Here is a 21,016-nt window from a genome sequence, read left to right as displayed (position 1 = left end):
GTTAACCTCGATCAGACACAATGTGACGAGGAAATCCATGCAGCTGGAAAATATGCCATTTTGAAGAAGCGATCCACGACTACCCAGATGATGCAACCTTTGGACACTGGCAAATCCGTAATGAAGTCCATAGGTATGTGCTGCCATGGACCAGATGGTATGGGTAATGGCAGGAGAGAACCAGCAAGATGTTGTCTGGGGACTTTATTGCGGGCACAAATCGCACAGGCAGCCACATAAGCATAGATCTCTCTCCACATGGACGGCCACAAGAAGTGGCGAGAAATCAACTGTAGAGTTTTCCTTTGTCCCACATGACCAACCACCTTCGACGAGTGGTCCCAAGACAAAACTCGCTCCTTCTCGGTTTCAGCCACAAGAGTCTTCCCTGGGGGAATTCATGACAGACTGAATGGAGTGACAGTGACCAACTTGGACGGTTCAATGATAAATTGTGGATCCTCCTCTTTATCCTCGGACAGAAAAGACCTAGAGAGGGCATCGGCTCTGACATTCTTGTCAGTGGACCTGAAATGTAAAAGAAAGTTAAGCTGGCAAAAAACAAAGATCACTTAACTTGGCGTGGATTAAGTCTCTGGGCGGACTGGAGATACGCCAGGTTCTTATGGTTCGTGTAGATGACCACTGGATATACTGTGGCCTCCAGCAGGTATCGCCACTCCTCCAGAGCCATCTTAATGGCAAGTAACTCTCGGTCCCCGATAGAGTAGTTACGCTCAGGAGCGGAGAAGGCCTTAGAGAAGAAACTACAGGACACGTGGCGACACGAGGATGACTTCTGGGTGAGCACAGCTCCAGCCCCTAACTAGGATGCGTCCACCTCTAGGAAGAACTGTTTGTTTAAATCTGGGCGATGCAAAACGGGAGCAGTGTAGAAGGACCGTTTAAGAGAGCGGAAGGCCTCTTCAGCCTCGGAGGACCAGTTCTTCGGATCGGCTCCCCTTCGGGTCATAGCAGAGATGGGAGCGGTCAGCGCGGAGAAGTGAGAAATGAATAGCCGATAATAATTAGCAAGGCCAAGGAATCGTTGAAGTGCTTTGACTCCCATGGGCAGCGGCCATTTAAGGATGGAAGAAACTTTCTCAGGATCCATCCTGAGTTCGGTATCCGAGATAATGTAACCCAAGAAGGGAAGAGAGGACTATTCGAAAATGCATTTCTCATACCTGGCATAGAGGCGAATCTCCCTCAGACGCTGAAGAACCTTCTGAACTGCTCGTCTGTGGGAGGCCAGATCCGGGGAAAATACCAAAATATCGTCCAGATACATGCCAACGCAGGAATAAGGCAGTTCTTGGAAGATGTCATTGACAAATTCTTGAAAAACTGCCGATGCATTACTAAGACCGAAGAGCATCGGTATTCATAATGTCCATCCCTGGTGATGAAAGCCATCTTCCATTCATCTCCCCGGCGAAAGCAGATTAGATTGTAGGCATTGTAGGCACCTCTTAAGTCTAATTTGGTGAAGATCCTGGCACCTCTTAATCTGTCGAACAACTCAGGAATCAGTGGGATAGGGTATTTATTTTTCACCGCGATCTGATTGAGACCTCGATAGTCGGAGTGATCCATCCTTCTTAACGAAGAAAAACCCGGCACCAGCAAGATAGGAGGATTTCTGAATAAACCCCCTGGCAAAATTTTCCTGAATGTAGTCTGACATATCTTGAGTCTCAGCTGGGGACAGAGGGTAAATTTGGCCTCTAAGTTGTGAAGATCCGGGAATCAAGTCGATCTGGCAGTCATACTGCCTGTGGGATGGCAAAGTCTCTGCTTCTTTCTTGTCAAACACATCTGCAAAGGACCGATAGGCAGATGGCAAACTGGGCAGTGATGCCAGACAAGATGGGGCCTTAGCTGAAGGTAGTAGAGCCAGACACTTCTCATGACAGGAATGTCCCCAGTGGAGCACCTCTCCAGTTCTCCAGTCCAACACAGGTTCGTGCTACCATAGCCATGGTAGGCCTAAGAGAAAGGCTTGAGACATGAGGGAAAGAACATATAAGGCAATCCTCTCAGTATGAAGCATCTCAATACGGACCTCAAGTGGCTCAGTAGCCAGACGAACCATCTCCCGAAGAGCTCTCTGATCGAGAGATGTTATTGCCAGGGGGTTCTTGAGTGGATGAACTGGAATTTGGAACCAATCCATTACAGCCTGGAGGGTAAAATTTCCGGCTGCCCCGGAATTCAAATACACCGACTCAACAAACTGAGATTCACCGGTTGTCACGGCCACAGTAAGGGTCAGGGAGATGCCTTTTCCATCTAGGGAGGCCTCTCCTACCAACTCTAGATGCCGGAGCTTCTCTGGCTTTACCAGACAGACTTGAATTGAGTGGCCAACGTCTCCACAATACTGGCCTTTAGCGTGTGGATCCCTCAGTCGATGTCTAGCAAGGGCAAGATGGTCGATCTGCATGGGTTCAAATGAGTCCTCGACAAGGAAGGGCGAAGGAACAAGTGGCCTTTGAAAAGACGGAGCCAGGGGCCGCGGTCCTCTTTCACGTGCCACCTCACAGGCATGCCCACGGAAACAAAGGTCTATACAGATGTTGAGGGAGACCAGGTCGTCAAAGGTAGTTGGTAAGTCTCGACCAGCTAGCTCATCCTTTATGTTTCCAGAGAGGCCCTCCCAGAATGTTGCCACCAACGCTTTATTATTCCAACTGAGCTGGGATACCAGAGTACGGAAGAGTACCACATATTGTTCCACAGAAGAGCTGGACTGCGTAAGCAAAGAAGAGCGGAAGCAGCAGAGGTGGTTCACCCGGATTCGTTGAATACTTTGCAAAAGGCTTCCAAGAATAGGGACAAATTGAAGATGATATCCATAGAAAAGAAAGCGGATAGGCACATACCGTCCCGAGCAACAAAATCCTTTATTGTGGCATCATAATACCAACAGCAGGCGGATAAAACGATGGAGCAAATACAAACGACGATTGTTTCGCGCTTACATTGCGCTTCAACGATGACCTGTTGAAGCGCAATGCAAGAGCGAAACGATCGCCATCTGTATTTGCTCCATCGTTTTATCCACCTGCTGTTGGTATTATGATGCCACAATAAAGGATTTTGTTGCACGGGACTGTATGTGCCTATCCGTTTTCTTTTCTATGGATACACAGATTCTTTTTCTTTGGAAGTGGCACCCATAATCCCTGGTGTGTGTGCAGCTTCATTAACCCGAGGTCATACAGCTGTGCCTTCGTCCTGCTTCTCTCCCATGGTATACAAATTGGACATGATAGTGTCCTCTCTCCCATAATGGATTCAACCACCCCAGGGCCTCACCTCCAAGATGTGACATAACAAATGCCACCTTTGTTCGATCTGATGGGAAGTGATGAGGAAGGAGTTCAAAGTGTAGCCGGCACTGATTGACGAACCTGAGGCAGAGCTTCGGATTGCCGTCAAAACGTGGTGGAGTTGGGGAACTGGATCTTGAACCAAGCAGACTGTCTGGGAAGTCTCAGGAGAAGACACGGCAGCTTGAACATGCTGGAACTCTGGAGGGATGTTTAACCCCTTAGTGACAGAGCCAATTTGGTACTTAATGACCGGGCCAATTTTTGCAATTCTGACCACTGTCACTTTATGAGGTTATAACTCTGGAACGCTTCAACGGATCCCGCTGATTCTGAGACTGTTTTTTCGTGACATATTGTACTTCATGTTAGTGGTAACATTTCTTCGATATTACTTGCGATTATTTATGAAAAAACGGAAATATGGCGAAAATTTTTAAAATTTTGCAATTTTCAAACTTTGTATTTTTATGCCCTTAAATCAGAGAGATATGTCATGAAAAATAGTTAATAAATAACATGTCCCACATGTCTATTTTACATCAGCACAATTTTGGAAACAAAATTTTTTTTTGTTAGGGAGTTATAAGGGTTAAAAGTTGACCAGCAATTTCTCATTTTTACAACACCATTTTTTTTTAGGGACCACATCACATTTGAAGTCATTTTGAGGGGTCTATATGATAGAAAATAATGAAGTGTGACACCATTCTAACAACTGCACCCCTCAAGGTGCTCAAAACCACATTCAAGAAGATTATTAACCCTTTACGTGCTTCACAGGAACTGAAACAATGTGGAAGGAAAAAATGAACATTTAACTTTTTTTTGCAAACATCTTAATTCAGAACCATTTTTTTTATTTTCACAAGTGTAAAAACAGAAATGTAACCATAAATTTTGTTATGCAATTTCTCCTGAATACGCCAATACCCCATATGTGGGGGTAAACCACTGTTAGGGCGCACCGCAGAACTTAGAAGTGAAGGAGCGCCGTTTGACTTTTTCAATGTAGAATTGGCTGGAATTGAGATCGGACGCCATGTCACATTTGGAAAGCCCCTGATGTGCCTAAACAGTGGAAACTCCCCACAAGTGACACCATTTTGGAAACTAGACCCCTTAAGGAACTTATCTAGATGTGTGGTGAGCACTTTGAACCCCCAAGTGCTTCACAGAAGTTTATAACGTAGAGCCGTGAAAATAAAAAATCGCTTTTGTTTACACAAAAATGATCTTTTCGCCCACAAATTCTTATTTTCACATGGGTAACAGGAGAAATTAGACCACTAAAGTTGTTGAGCAATTTCTCCTGAGTACGCTGATACCCAATATGTGGGGGTAAACAACTGTTAGGGCGCACCGCAGAGCTTGGAAGAGAAGGAGTGCCGTTTTACTTTTTCAATGTAGAATTGGCTGGAATTGAGATTGGACGCCATGTCGCGTTTGGAGAGCCCCTGATGTGCCTAAACAGTGGAAACCCCCCACAAGTGACACCATTTTGGAAACTAGACCCCTTAAGGAACTTATCTAGATGTGTGGTGAGCACTTTGAACCCCCATGTGCTTCACAGAAGTTTATAACGTAGAGCCGTGAAAATAAAAAATCGCATTTTTTCTACAAAACTGAATTTTTGCCCACAAATTTTTATTTTCACAAGGGTAACAGGAGAAATTAGACCACAAAAGTTGTTGTGCGATTTCTCCTGAGTACGCTGATACCCAATATGTGGGGGTAAACAGCTGTTAGGGCGCACCGCAGAGCTTGGAAGAGAAGGAGTGCCGTTTTACTTTTTCAATGTAGAATTGGCTGGAATTGAGATCGGACGCCATGTCGCGTTTGGAGAGCCCCTGATGTGCCTAAACAGTGGAAACCCCCCACAAGTGACACCATTTTGGAAACTAGACCCCCCCATGGAACTTATCTAGATGTGTGGTGAGAACCTTGAATGCCCAAGTGCTTCACAGAAGTTTATAATGCAGAGCCGTGAAAATAAAAAATATTTTTTTTTTCCACAAAAAAGATTTTTTAGCCACCAAATTTTTATTTTCACAAGGGTAACAAGAGAAATTGGACCCCAAAAGTTGTTGTCCAATTTGTCCTGAGTATGCTGGTACCCCATATGTGGGGGTAAACCACTGTTTGGGCGCACGGCAGAGCTCGGAAGGAAGGAGCGCCGTTTTGGAATGCAGACTTTGATAGAATGGTCTGCGGGTATTATGTTGCGTTTGCAGAGCCCCTGATGTACCTAACCAGTAGAAACCCTCCACAAGTGACCCCATTTTGGAAACTAGACCCCCCAAGGAACTTATCTAGATGTGTGGTGAGAACTTTGAATGCCCAAGTGCTTCACAGAAGTTTAGAATGCAGAGTCGTGAAAATAAAAAATATTTTTTTTTCCACAAAAAAGATATTGTAGCCCCCAAGTTTTTATTTTCACAAGGGTAACAGGAGAAATTGGACTGCAATAGTTGTTGTCCAATTTATCCCGAGTACGCTGATGCGCCATATGTGGGGGTAAACCACTGTTTGGGCGCACGGCAGAGCTCGGAAGGGAAGGAGCACCTTTTTGGAATGCAGACTTTGATAGAATGGTCTGTGGGCATTATGTTGCGATTGCAGAGCCCCTGATGTACCTAAACTGTAGTAACCCCCCACAAGTGACCCCATTTTGGAAACTAGACCCCCCAAGGAACTTATCTAGATGTGTGGTGAGAACTTTGAATGCCCAAGTGCTTCACAGAAGTTTAGAATGCAGAGTCGTGAAAATAAAAAATATTTTTTTTTTCCACAAAAAAGATATTGTAGCCCCCAAGTTTTTATTTTCACAAGGGTAACAGGAGAAATTGGACTGCAATAGTTGTTGTCCAATTTATCCCGAGTACGCTGATGCGCCATATGTGGGGGTAAACCACTGTTTGGGCGCACGGCAGAGCTCGGAAGGGAAGGAGCGCCTTTTTGGAATGCAGACTTTGATAGAATGGTCTGTGGGCATTATGTTGCGATTGTAGAGCCCCTGATGCACCTAAACTGTAGTAACCCCCCACAAGTGACCCCATTTTGGAAACTAGACCCCCCAAGGAACTTATCTAGTTGTGTGGTGAGAACTTTGAATGCCCAAGTGCTTCACAGAAGTTTAGAATGCAGAGTCGTGAAAATAAAAAATATTTTTTTTTTCACAAAAAAGATTTTGTAGCCCCCAAGTTTTTATTTTCACAAGGGTAACAAGAGAAATTGGACCCCAGAAGTTGTTGTCCAATTTTTCCCGAGTACGCTGATGCCCCATATGTGGGGGTAACCCACTGTTTGGGCGCACGGCAGAGCTCAGAAGGGAGGGAGCACCATTTGACTTTTTGAGCGCAAAATTGGCTGTCGTGTTTGGAGACCCCCTGATGTACCTAAACAGTGGGAACCCCCCAATTCTAGCTCCAACCCTAACCCCAACACACCCCTAACCCTAATCCCAACCTGATCCATAATCCTAATCACTAACCCTAACCATAATCACAACCCTTACCCCAAAACAACCCTAATGTCAACCCTAACCATAACCCTAATCAAAACCCTAAATCCAACACACCCCTAATCCTAATCTCAACCCTAACCTCAAACCTAACCCTAATCCCAATACACCCCTAATCACAACCCTAACCTTAACCCTAATCCCAAACCTAACCCTAATCCCAAGCGTAACCCTAATGCCAACCCTAACCCTAATACCAACCCTAATCCAAACCCTAACCCTAATCCCAGCTCTAACCCTAACTTTAGCCCCAACCCTAGCCCTAACTTTAGCCCCAACCCTAACCCTAGCCCTAGGGCTACTTTCACACTTGCGTCGTTTGGCATTCCGTCGCAATCCGTCGTTTTGGACAAGAAACGGATCCTGCAAATGTGCCCACAGGATGCGTTTTTTGCCCATAGACTTGTATTGCCGACGGATCGTGTTCGGATGGCCACACGTCGCGTCCGTCGTGCACTGGATCAGTTGTGTTTTGGCGGACCGTCGGCACAAAAAAACGTTCAATGAAACGTTTTTTTGTACATCGCATCCGCCATTTCTGACCGCGAATGCGTGGCCGTAACTCCGCCCCCTCCTCCCCAGGACATAGATTGGGCAGCGGATGTGTTGAAAAACTACAGCTGCTGCCCACGTTGTGCACAATTTTCACAACGTGCGTCGGTATGTCGGGCCGACGCATTGCGACGGCCCCGTACCGACGTAAGTGTGAAAGAAGCCTAACCCTAAGTTTAGCCCCAACCCTAACCCTAAATTTAGACCCAACCCTAACCCTAAATTTAGCCCTAGCCCTACCCCTAACCCTACCCCTACCCCTAACCCTACCCCTACCCCTAACCCTAACCCTACCCCTACCCCTACCCCTAACCCTAACCCTACCCCTACCCCTAACCCTACCCCTAACCCTACCCCTAACCCTACCCCTAACCCTAACCCTACCCCTAACCCTACCCCTAACCCTACCCCTAACCCTAATTTTAGCCCCAACTGCTGTTCTCCTGCCGGCCGGCAGATGGAGACAGATGGCGGGCGCACTGGGCATGCGTCCGCCATGTTCTGCTGCCGGTGGCCAGGAGGAGCAGCAAGAGGATCCAGGGACCTAGGTGAGTATGCTAGGGTCCCCGAATCCCCCTATTTCTCTGTCCTCTGATGTGCGATCACATCAGAGGACAGAGAATTACACTTTCCTTTTTTTTTTTTTTTTTTTTTTTGCGGTCGCCGGTAAACAGTTAATTACCGGCGATCGCAAAACAGGGGTCGGTAATACCGACCCCGATCATGCTCTTTGGGGTCTCGGCTACCCCCGGCAGCCGAGACCCCAAAGATTCTCCCGGTGCCGGCCGGCGGGCGCACTGCGCATGCGCCCGCCATTTTGAAGATGGCGGCGCCCACCGGGAGACACGAGGAGCATCGGGGGAGCTAGGTGAGTATTGGGGGGCCACCTGGGACCCCTTTTCTCTGTCCTCCGATGTGTGATCACATCGGAGGACAGAGAAATTAAAAAGAGATCGCTTTTTTTTTTTTTTTTGCGATCGCCGGTAAACGGTTAATTACCGGCGATCGCAAATGCGGGGTGGGTTAAAAACCCCCCGAATCATGTTCTCTGGGGTCTCGGCTACCCTCGGAGAAAATCAGCCTCTGGGGGGCGCTATGGACTTTTTCCACAGCGCCGTTAATTAACGGTGCTGTGGTTTAAGTACCTTTAGCGGCCGCCGTTAAAAGGCGTATCGGTGGTCGCTAAGGGGTTAAGGTCTCCAACTTAGTAGTTAAGGACTGCAACTGTATGGACAGCTCTTCCTGTGCGTCTTTCAGTCGGCAAAGCTCCTGGCACATGGTCCGAACAGGCAGGATCCGGGGTCCAGCAGGATCCATGGCCTGAGCAAACTGTCAGGGACGTGGTTTGTGGAACCACTGTGCCACAGACCGTGGAGAGCCTGGACGGGGCGTGACTAAGCAAACACCTGACTGTTCACTAGAGCCTCTGATGATGAGGTTAGACTGGGCTCCCGATGAATGCCAGGTGCCATTCCAGGACAGACAAACGAACCCAGAGGACTGACTGGAGGGAGCAGCTGGCAGAGTAAGATTTAGAATGCAGCAGAGAGAGTTCGCATCAGAGTGCAGCAGAGTTCGCACCAGAGTGCAGCAGGCAGGATTTGCACCAGAGTGCAGCAGGCAGTGTTTGTACCAGAGTGCAGCTGACAGGATCTGCACCAGAGTGCAGCAGGCAGGATCTGCACCAGAGTGCAGCAGGCAGGATTTGCACCAGAGTACAGCTAACAGGATCTGCCTCAGAGTGCAGCAGGCAGGATTTGCACCAGAGTGCAGCAGGCAGTGTTTGTACCAGAGTGCAGCTGACAGGATCTGCACCAGAGTGCAGCAGGCAGGATCTGCATCAGAGTGCAGCAGGCAGGATTTACACGAGAATGCAGCAGGCAGGATTTGCACTGCAGTGCAGGAGGGACAGGTATGCAACCTTACGCAACTTAGACTGCAAAACAGGAAGGTTGCTCAGGCACCTCCCGAGTGGGGAGGAAGCAATATATACATAATGTCCCACAGCTATTGGCTGGGGAGGAAATAGCAAGTACACGTGCTGGCCCTTTAAGAGGGTGGGAGTGCACGTGCGTAAGCCCTAAGGACATGGCTAGAGGACCGGATGGAAGCATGCAGAGCATGGGGAAGGGAAGAGCTGACTGCAGCATGGGTGACTGAAGTGACACGCCGGAGACCCTGCCTGTCAGAGCATGACTCCGGCGTGGTGCTAACACTGGTGACATCAAGCCCACAGCTATCCATTACTAATCCTATAGTTATACGGTAAGTAAACACACAACCGGAATAAAGTATTCTATTTGAAAGAATGACAGACTCCTTTAATGAATCTAAATTAAACAATACTCACATCATTGCCCTGTCCACACAAGCCATTGTCTCCTGTAACAAAATAAAAATAATAAGCCACAATATTCCTCACCTGTCTGCGGAGAAGATAATAATCCATTTGTCCCATCAGAAAGTCAGAAAGGTCCTTGGAGTTCACAGCCAATGAACTCAGCTCATCTCACTGATGTCAGCGCGCGCAGTGGGAAAAGTTGTAATACGGCTTGCGCTGATATCAGCGAGTTGAGCTGAGTTCATTGGCTGTGAACTTCAAGGACCTTTCTGATGGCACCGTGAGCATGACAACTTTCTCACGTTCATGGTGATGTCAGTCAGGTCATTGGAGTTCACCGTGATACACTGGGCAGTGCTAGCACACACTGCTCAGTATATCTGCTGGATGGCAGGCTGTATAGTTGTATCATGCAACAATGCAGCCTGCCATCTAGATGTAGCAGAGCTAGACCCATCGTGGGACAAATGGATTATTTTCTTCTCTTTGGACAGGTGAGGAATATTGTGGTTTATTATTTTAATTCTGTTACAGGAGACAATGGCTTCTGTGGACTGGGCAATGACGTAAGTATTGGTTAATTTAAATGAACCCCTTAGGCTACTTTCACACTTGCGTCGCTACGGGCCCGTCGCAATGCGTCGGGCCGACGTACCGACGCACGTTGTGAAATAAATGAACAACGGGGGCAGCGGATGCAGTTTTTCAACGCATCCGCTGCCCCATTGTAATGTCCGGGGAGGAGGAGGCGGAGTTCCGGGCATGCATGCGCGGTCGGAAATGGCTGACTTGATGCACAAAAAAACCTTACATGTAACTTTTTTTGTGCCGACGGTCCGCCAAAACACGACGCATCCATCGAACGACAGATGCGACGTGTGGCCATACGTCGCAATGCGTCGGCTAATGCAAGTCTATGGAGAAAAAACGCATCCTGCGGGCAAATTTGCAGGATGCATTTTTTCTCCAAAACGACACATTGCGACGTACGTCGCACAACGCAAGTGTGAAAGTAGCCTTAGTGATCGAGCAAATTTTTTTTAAATCTGACCAGTGTCACTTTATGTAGCAATAACTCTGAAATGCATCAATATATCCCATTGATTTTGAGATTGTTTTTTCAAGACACATTATACTTTATGATAATGGGAATTTAAGTTAATATGTTTTGCTTTACTTTATAAAAAATATCAGAAATTTTACTAAAATAAAAAAAAATGCAATTTTCAAACTTTGAATGATTATCCCTTTAATCTAGATAGACTTATCACACAAAAACATTAATAAATAACATTTCTCTCATGGCTGCCTTACACCAGCACCATGTGTAAAATGTTGTTTTATTTTGTTAGCATTTTAGAAGGTTTAAAAATTGTAGCAGCAATTTTTCATTTTTTCAAGGAAATTTACAAAACTTACTTTTATAGGGACCTGTTCAGTTTTTAAGTGACTTTGTGGGTCCTACATATTGGAAACTCCAAATGTGATACCATTTTAAAAACATAACCCCTCAACGTGTTCAAAATTGCTTTAAGGTGGTTTATTAACCCTTCAAGTGCTTTTCAGGAGGACAGGACAGGTATGAAAAAGTGTATTTTTACCACCTAAATGTTTCTAACTTCTGAACAGGCGGCTCTAACCGGCAGGCTCTAAGGCTGTTATTTGGTCATGAACTGCCATCGCAAACATCAGGACCACATGATCAAGATCTCAGGATGCCAATGGGCTTAAAGAGGAAGCCCCCCCACACACTCTCTTAACCATTTAGATGCTGTAGTCACTATTGACAGCGCATTTAAGGGGTTAAAGAGCTATGGACGGTGTCAACAATGATAGTGGCTGATGCAGGACTGTCACCTGTATGGGGATGCTATTCTCTTATATCTCAGGTCAGTAAAAGGATGTATTAGTGGTCACTAAGGGGTTAATTAAAGGAGTCTTTGCCATTCTTTCAATTAAAGGACTTCATTCTGGGTGTGTGCTTATTTACCATATAACTAGCCTCCAGCTGTCAGCTTTGCCTGGCTGGTTATCATAAATACAGGGAAAACCACATCATTTTGTTATTTTTATTTATAGTGCAGGTGGTGGCTGATGAATTCTCCCATCAGTCGCTGCCTGCTCTCACTGTTAACAGTTGAATACAACTCTCATCATTGTCACCTGCTAGTGCTGATCGCTGTGGACAGGGGACACTGATGAGAGCAGTCTTCTTCAGCACCTGGCACCAGGGATCAGCACAAACAGTACCGCTGATTCCCAGGCGCCGGTACATGTCACACTGATGACACATGGATGTGATCCGTGTGTTATCAGTGTGCATGTGTGCGGGACATTTTGTGGCCCGAGCTGCTACCAGAAACATTGACATCTGAAAGAGCCCTTAGTGGACGCGATAATTTAACAAACTTTGGCTGACTTTTGCCGATTTTGAGGGAAAAAGCTCATGAATGTGAACACAAATCAGAATGTGTAGTGTTGGTGCTGAATTTGAGATTGGCAAACTTTTTTCGAACACGTTCTCTCTTCTCTAATCAGCAGCTGCTTCTGACCTCTTCTGTTCGTTCCACCTCCCTGCCATCTTTTAGGTGGAGGCGCCTGCACAGAGCTGAATCAAACACACCTGCACTCCACCCTGGGACATGAAGTTCTGGGCTTGGGATTCCTGGGCAAGTTCTAGAGCGCTGGTTTTCCCCCATATGGGAGACACTCGGATGAGGAGAAATTCTGCTCGCTTTTCATCATATCGATAACATTCGGAAAAGACTCCTGAACAAAGACAAAAAGATTCAAAGTCAGAGATACTAGACAGAGAAAGCCAGGTCAGTGAGGGTCCTCTGCTCACCTACAGCCCTCTCCTCATAGATGTTGGCCAGGGTCATCATCTCATTTATGTTCTCCGTGTCCTCCTCTTCTTTGGAGAGGGACTTTAGGATCTTAGTACAAGCCAAAGCCCCTGCAACACAATCCTGAGACTGCAGGAAAATAAAGAGGATTGAGTGAGTATGAGGTTCTGAACCCAACATATATGAGGTTCATTAGCGTTGCCAAACCTAAACTGTGGTCCACATACAAGGTAATGGCAGAGGTGTGAATCGTTCTACCAATACTAGCAGCACAGTGACAAGCAGAGATTAGAACAAGGTGAAGCCAAGGAGTAATTACCAGATTCCAGATTATATCTGCAAGTTCCTTCCGGTTCTGGACGATGCACCATATGAGAAGATCACGCACCGGGTGCTCAAGCTGCTGATAATTCTCAGATTTTCTCATCACAGACACTTTACCATTCATCTGAAATGGAAGGACACATTCATGAAACTTCGGCCAATGTGATGAATCATAGATCACCCTGAAATAAAACCGATCCCAAGCTGATCAAATCGGAATCCAGAGGCAATCATCATTCTCCTGGACATAGAAGATGTCATGTAGGAGATGTCATTGTGTACTGTATGTAGATGACACCTACATGCAGTACACAATGGAAGAAATATTACCTTGACGTTGACATGTCCCAGACTGTGAATTTTGCGATGTTTTCCTTCTGGATATAGAGGTTCAGAGAGATCTCCCAAAATCTCCTGCAGGACGCGGGATACATGGTGCAGCTCGATGGTGGCTTCAACCTTCTCCCTTGATCCCTCCCCCTTCTCCATTCTCTCCAGCTTGCTGTGAATCAGACTGGACGGGTCTGTGTTGTTGTACAGGTGTGTGAGAGCGTCCCAAGTGACGAATTCTGACAAACTGACTCCACGCTCCAGGAAGAGGCGGACGAATAAAGGCTTATCTTCAATCAGTGACACCGTCAGAGATGGGTACAAATCCGAGGGCTGAAAAACAGAAAATGTGTCATCAGATACCCCTCGCTCTCACACAGTCCCTGACGCCACAGATGGTTCCTGGTGGCCCAATGCATCGCAAACATTCAGGACATCTGAGGGTTCGTGAGGCTTCTAAATGCTTTGCAGTCTCTTAAACTTACATGTTCAGACAAACAACTAAGAGCCCAACCACATGTCAGTCTCTCATACGTGGTCCGTGTTTAGTCATGGTGTGACTGTGAGATAATAAGTGTACACCTATACTGACCCTCAGGTTAGGTAGTGGTTCCTGGCTATCCCTGTTGTGAATTCTGCTCTTGGGTTCCCTCCAGTGGTTGTTGGTGGGAATGCAGTTGTCTCTGAGTCACAGTCCTGGCCAGGTGTATCGGATAATTACAATTCTGACTGGGATATTTAGGTGTGCAGGATCCTTTAGCCCTTGCCAGTTGTCAATGTTCCTTGTGAAGTGATGGATCTCTTTCTGGCTTCTCCTGCTGGCTGCCAAATTCAGCAAAGATAAGTGTTTGGTTCTTTGTATCTGTGGCGCACTGCTGTGTGCTTGTTTCAGTTTATTCCTGCTCTGTTTGTAGGATTCACTGGAGTTGCAGATATACGCTCCTACATCTTTAGTTAGATGTAGGAAGTTTTTAGTATATTCTGCTGTGGATTTTTTGAAGGGTTTTTTAATACTGACCGCACAGAACTCTGTCCTATCCTGTCCTACCTAGCTAGAGTGGCCTCCTGTGCTAAATCCTGTTTTTTCTGCCTGTGTATGTTTTTTTCTCTCCGACTCACCGCCAATATTTGTGGGGGGCTGTCTATCCTTTGGGGATTTTCTCTGAGGCAAGATAGTATTCCGATTTCCATCTTTAGGGGTATTTAGTCCTCCGGCTGTGACGAGGTGTCTAGGTGTGTTAGGTACACTCCACGGCTACTTCTAGTTGCGGTGTTAAGTTCAGGTTTGCGGTCAGTATAGTGGCCACTTTCTCCAGTGAAAGTTCTCATGCTGCTCCAAGGCCACCTAATCATAACATATCCCTGTCCCAGGAGTACACCAGAAGGTGGAGATGCCTGAGCCTCATACCTTCCTATGCTCCTAAGTATTGCTAGTCTGAAACATGTATGGGGAAATACATAACAAGACAGACATGTCAGAAACGGAAGCACAATCACACAACACTCAGGGAAATACACAGTGGGATATAAAGTTCACAGCGCGAGAAGCAACAAAGAAATATAAAGATACCTAGGAGAAAAGGAAAGGGTTAAGCAAACACCGCTCGCAACAACTTAAGAAATAACACCCAACAACCATGACGTGTCCACCTCTCCAGACCAGGATAGAGAACTATTGCTGGCGTTACCTGAACAGCGGTGCAAACGTAAAGGAAAAAAAGCTAATTTTAATCAATAGATCTTGGAATAATTATATTTCCACCATTAGATGTGATTAAATAAAATGTTCCTGTCACTGTGCGGAGATAATCCTATAAACGTCTCCTGCTGTGTACTGTATAATGGTCGTGTCCGACCATGCAGGGACATGGTGTGATCATACCACATCTACTGGGCAGGGAGGACGCAAAATAGAAGATACAGACATTACAGCCGGGGATCACAGCTGATGCTTGGTGTGAGGTAAAGCATCTCCCTCAGTGTAGGATACACGGCACTCTGTGGAGGGTGGATGTTGGTGCTCAAGTAGAGACTCCAACCCGAATCAACAAATCTAAGAAACAAACTTAGCACTCAATATTTTCGGAAGAAGGGTAAGGTTGTTTATTTCACATCCTGACAAACAGATCAATTGCTGAACGTTCTCGGTCCAACACGGACCTTCCTCAGAGCAATAGATAAACTATAGAGGAAGGTCCGTGTTGGACCGAAAACGTTCAGCAATTGATCTGTTCGGTTATTTCTTATATAAAGCATTTCCCTGTCTGTTTTTAAACAATGTTTTACTTCAAAGGAAGAATAATTCTGAGCTGTAATGTCTGTATACTCTCTTTTGCATCCACCCCTGCCCAGGAGATGTGGTATAATCAGACCATCTTCCTGTATGGTCGGACACGACCATTAAACAGCACACAGCAGGAACATTTTATTTAATCACATCCAATTGTGAAAATTATTATTATTCCAAGATCTATTGATTAAAATGAGCTTTTTTTTCATGGGAAAACCCCTTTATAAAGGGAAAGAGCAGACATTACTGGCTCTCCCGCAGCATGTGACCAAAGGCAATCAACAAGATGAGTCCAGCAAAGATTTTACTCCTAACCTACCTAGTAGATGCAGCTCTAGATGTCGACACACGCAGTCAGTCACTCTGTGCTGAGCATAGCTATCTACAGTATGGAGTCTGTTATGATCAGGTGGCCTTGGAGCAGCATGAAATGACCTTCGCTGGAGCAGTGGTAACTTTACTGACCGCAACCCCTGATCCTATCACCGCAACTAGAAGTAGCCGTGGGGTGTGCCTAACCAGACCTAGACACCTCGACACAGCCTAAGGACTAAATATCCCTAAAGATGGAAATAGGAAAACTCTCTTGCCTCAGAGTAGACCCCCAAAGGATAGGTAGCCCCCCACAAATGACTGTGAGTAGTAGAAGAAAAGACACACGCAGGCAGAAAACGGATAAGCAAAGGAGGCCACTTCTACCTAGATAGGAAAGGATAGTACAGGATACTATGCGGTCAGCATAAAACACTACAAAATATCCACAGCAGAAAAATACAAAAACTCCACCACCTAACTAAAGATGTGGAGAGTATATCTGCGACTCCAGCGAGTCCAACTAGACTGAGAAAAACATCAGGCACAGTCTAGCAGGAACAAAATAGAAACAAGATAAGCACAGAAAATAAACACACAGCAGTGTGTCTAAAAAATGAAGCAAACACTTTGCTGAGATGGCAGCAAGCAGGAGAGGCCAGGCAGAGGACCAATACTTCCAAAGGAACATTGACTACTGGCAATGAGTCCTGCCCAGCTAAATACCCCAGTCAAATTGCAATTAGCAGAAACACCTGTCCAAGACTGCTGCTCAGGAATAACTGCATTACCATCTACAACCACCGGAGGGAGCCCAAGACCAGAATTCACAACAGGAGTCACAAGGAGGAATGTCTGAATCCACACACCCTGACACCGTCATGATAGTTGAAGATGTTTGAGGAAACCTCCTTGTGACAGTTATTCATGGATTGCACTCGCACCTATGATGGTCTATGGGGAAGTCATCGGCATAACGCGCGTCGGGCATGTGGGTCATTCATCCTAGGCCATTATGCACTTCTCTGCAGACGTTTATACGTGTTTTTCTTATGTGGCGCCTTTGTCCATACCTCTTTGTCCACAGATATGCACTGTACTTCTAGCCATTGGTAGTTTATTATTTATAACTGCATATTTTCTTTGGTCATTTAACCCTACCTACGAGCACCTTAATAACATTTATGTAAAAATCTTTGCAATGTGCCTGAGCCTCTGTGTGTTATATCATTTTCAATATACACACACATGATGTTTTACCTTAACTATGTTTTGACAATTCATGACCTTATGAGTTACTACTCCTGTATTTGCACTTTATGAGGTTCACTTTATGATTGTTCATTTTAAATCATGCAATCAATAAATATACAATTTAAAATATATTCTCTGCATATGTACCTGTGTATCACATTTTTAGGTTCTACATTCATTGCGGATATACCGCAATTAGTCATACTATTTTTTTCTGTGTTCATGTAATAGAAAATATTAAAAATCCTTGAGGTTCCTCATATCCCCCCTCCATTTTTTCGTTCCTATACTATTTGTCATGAGGAGACAAAGCACTCCAAGCTGCATTCATGTAAAATGCAGTGTACAGAGGTGGGAAGCAGCTTAATTAAAATGCAAGGAGCCCTCTTTATGCCCAGGTCATTGAGAGGATGTGTATTGTCCATAGACCAAGAGACGAAAAAAGTCTTATTAGGTTCTGAGTGGATCAAAGGAAGATCTGACACCCTTTAGGCTATGTGCACACATTCAGGATTTCTTGCAGAAATTTCCTGAGAAAAACCTGAAATTTTCTGCCAAAAATCTGCAAGAAATCTGCATACGTTTTTTGCACGTTTACCGTGTTTTTTTTGGACATTTCCCAATGCATTATATAGTGGGAAATCCACAAAAAATCCGCAAAATTAATGAACATGCTGCGTTTTTTTACCGTGATGCGTTTTTTTCGCGGAAAAAAAGCATCATGTGCACAAAGATTGCGGAATTCATTCTAAATGACGACATGCATAATGTATGCTGTTTTTTTGCGGTTTTATAGAGTTTTTATAGCGAAAAAACGCGAAAAAAAACGTGAAAAATCAGCAACATGTGCACACAGTCTTAGCCTATGTGCACACATTCAGGATTTCTTGCAGAAATTTCCTGTGCAAAACCGGACATTTTCTGCAAGGAATCCACATGCGTTTTTACTGCAATTTTACGGCGATTTTATCGCGTTTTACATGCTTTTTTTTTGCAGATTTTTCTGGAGGTTCCCAATGCAATAATATAGTGGGAAATCCGCAAAAAAATTCGCAAAATTAATGAACATGCTGCGTTTTTAAGGCTATGTGCACACGTTCAGAATTTCTTGCAGAAATTTCCTGTGCAAAACAGGACATTTTCTGCAAGAAATCCGCATGCGTTTTTATCTCGATTTTACCGCTTTTTTTTTGCGGATTTTTCCGGAGGTTCCCAATGCAATAATATAGTGGGAAATCCGCAAAAAATCCACAAAATTAATGAACATGCTGCGTTTTTACCGCGATGTGTTTTTTTCGCAGAAAAAAACGCATCATCTGCACAAAAATTGCAGAATGCATTCTAAATGTTGGGATGCATAATGTATGCTTTTTTTTGTGTTTTTATAGCGAAAAAAACACAAAAAAATGCAAAAAACGTGTGCACACAGCCTTACTGCATGTGCACAAAAATTGCGGAATGCATTCTAAATGATGCATAATGTGTGCACTTTTTTCACGTTTTTATAGCGTTTTTATAGTGAAAAAAATTCGAAAAGTCTGCAACGTGTGCACACAGCCTTAGAAAAAGCCGTGGTCACTGTAGTTACAATAAATCAGGAGACAGTACAGGAGTACCATGTGGAGTTAGCCCGACTCCAGGGGCCGAGGTCGTCCCAGTCCAGCAGCGAGCCCAACAGCGCTCAGATCTCTAAACCCCGACCCGGGCACTTTCCTGTGATCGAAAAGGACGGGGTCTTGAACACTTTTCTGTGGGCCTTTGAGAAGACCTGTAGACAGTACCGGCTGCCTGAGAACTAATGGGCCCAATATTTGACCCCAGGGCTCAAAGGCAAATCTCTGGAGGCATTTGCTTCTCTCCACACTGAAAAAGATGGAGACTATGAGGCCATCAAACAGGCCCTGATAAAGAAGTACCAGCTAACTCCTGAGGTTCATTGTAAAAAGTCCCAGACCCTCCAACGTGGCCCACACGACAGTTATAGCGATGTGGCGCATGGACTCAGGAGCCACTTTAACCAGTGGACCCAAGGACTGTCAGTGACCACCTTTGAGCAGCTGGGAGACCTGATGATCAAAGACCAGTTTCTACATCTTTGCCCAGCTGAGGTGCGACAGTTCGTGTTGGACTGAGAGCCCAAAGACGCTGATAGAGCAGCACAGATTGCCGATGCCTATGAGGCCAGCAATAAATTGGAAGTCCAGAAGCCAGTCACCGCCAGCTGGAGAGGGGGTAAGCCTGCAAACAACCTCAGTAACCCCACTAGCTGACTCACCGGAGGCCTTGTCGCCTTTGCCAACAGCACCTGACCTACCACTGACCTTCGCAAGTGTTTTCCATGCAATAGGACTGGTCATATCAGCACCAACTGTCCAGAGAAGAACCCCCCAGCCAAGGTCCCAGGGCCTAATGCAGCTGTTCTTTTGGTAGGTGGGGCAGTTGGGAGGGTCTATGACAATGTGCAGCACGTCACCATAGGGGGCCATGTCGCTACAGGCCTCAAGGACACCGGGGCTGAACGAACCCTCATCCGACCTAAACTGGCGGCCCCTGAGGAGATTATTCTGGGGAAAACCATGACTGTCACTGGGATTGGGGGCATCCGTTGTCCCTTGCCGATGGCCCGGGTGATTATAGATTGGGGTGTCGGGAGTGGGGCGAAGGAAGTGGGGTTAACCGAAAATTTTCCCACCAACGTTTTATTGGGGACTGATTTGGGGAGGATGGTTGCATATTTTGTCCATGACCCCCCTCCCCAATCTAATGCTGAAGATAATGATGGGAAATTGCATGTGTTACCCGACAATGCTTTACCGTTTAATGATTTACCTGATGACCATTTGTCTGAAATGCCAAGGGTAATACTGATGATGCTGATGATGAAAATGTGCATGTTTTACCTGCTAATTATTTATTTCCTAAGAATTATGTGTTTACAGGTGCAGGAGTGCTCAGCCACGTCACTCTGCGGGGTGAAGTGGCTGAGGAACCCCTAACAGGAGCAAGCGATGGTGCTATGGGAAATGGGGAGATGCATGGGAACCATGAGGAAGGTGACGCCGTGCAACTGACCAGTGCCACAGAGGAAGGTAGCTTCCCCATAAGTAGCACTGCTCCTGAGATGTTGGGGGTGGATGGGGAGGTAATACCCATAGCAGCACCAGCTGATGGGTCTGTGGAAATCCCCGGGGAGACAGCCAAAGTAGCTGCTGTCACCCGCAGTCAGAGTGCTCGGAATGCAGATAATGGTCTGCCTTCTGGACCTTCCTCAGTCACAGACGTGACTAAACCAAGGATGGACCCAGAGCAGGTCCCAGAGGGTTCCCCTGGGGAAGGGACCCTGACGTCACTTCTGGCTTCCCCTAGCCAGGAGCCTGGAGAATTTGAGACACCTCGCTGAGACACCCAGCTCCGTGACTGATAAGGAGAAGGTGTTCTGGGAACGAGGGAGGTTGAACTGGGAGACAGTACCAGGAAAATCCCAAAAGAAGTGGCTGAGGGAAAGACAGCTGGTCGTCCTGTACCAATTGAAGGGTGAGTTGTTGGGGATTGCCATGAGATCCCACTTGCTGGACACTTGGGGATCAGCAAAACTAAGGCTCGGCTGTCTCAAAACTTCTATTGGCCCAAAATGGGGACAGATGTGAAAAACTACTGCCGCTCCTGTATCACCTGTCAAAGGGTGGGGAAGGCGGGGCCTGCTCTTAAGGCTCCCCTGATCCCTTTGCCAGTGATAGAGGAGCCTTTCCAGAGAATCGCGGTGGACATTGTCCCCAGCAGCTCTGGAAAGCAATATGTCCTCACTGTGGTAGACTACACTACCCAGTACCAAGAGGCAGTGGCTCTGTCCTCAACTAGGGAGGATAAGGTGGCGGATGCACTGTTGGCCATCTTTTCACAGGTAGGATT

The 21,016-nt window shown here is 46.0% G+C and overlaps 1 protein-coding gene across 1 annotated transcript in view; it reads right to left on the bottom strand.

The window, feature by feature from the left end:
- LOC138671448 (transient receptor potential cation channel subfamily M member 2-like) overlaps positions 1–21,016 on the bottom strand; it is a 348,271-nt gene that overhangs the window by 141,647 nt on the left and 185,608 nt on the right. Inside the window, exons 12-15 of the mRNA XM_069759624.1 lie at positions 13,252–13,584; positions 12,917–13,045; positions 12,597–12,726; positions 12,375–12,520 (exon numbers count right to left, since the gene is read on the bottom strand). Of these exons, the coding sequence (XP_069615725.1) occupies positions 12,375–12,520; positions 12,597–12,726; positions 12,917–13,045; positions 13,252–13,584 (738 nt within the window). The remainder of the gene's footprint in view (positions 1–12,374; positions 12,521–12,596; positions 12,727–12,916; positions 13,046–13,251; positions 13,585–21,016) is intronic.

This window comes from Ranitomeya imitator, chromosome 3 (assembly GCF_032444005.1).
Source record: "Ranitomeya imitator isolate aRanImi1 chromosome 3, aRanImi1.pri, whole genome shotgun sequence".
Classification (NCBI taxonomy): domain Eukaryota; kingdom Metazoa; phylum Chordata; class Amphibia; order Anura; family Dendrobatidae; genus Ranitomeya; species Ranitomeya imitator.
This window is presented reverse-complemented; position numbering and strand designations above follow the sequence as displayed.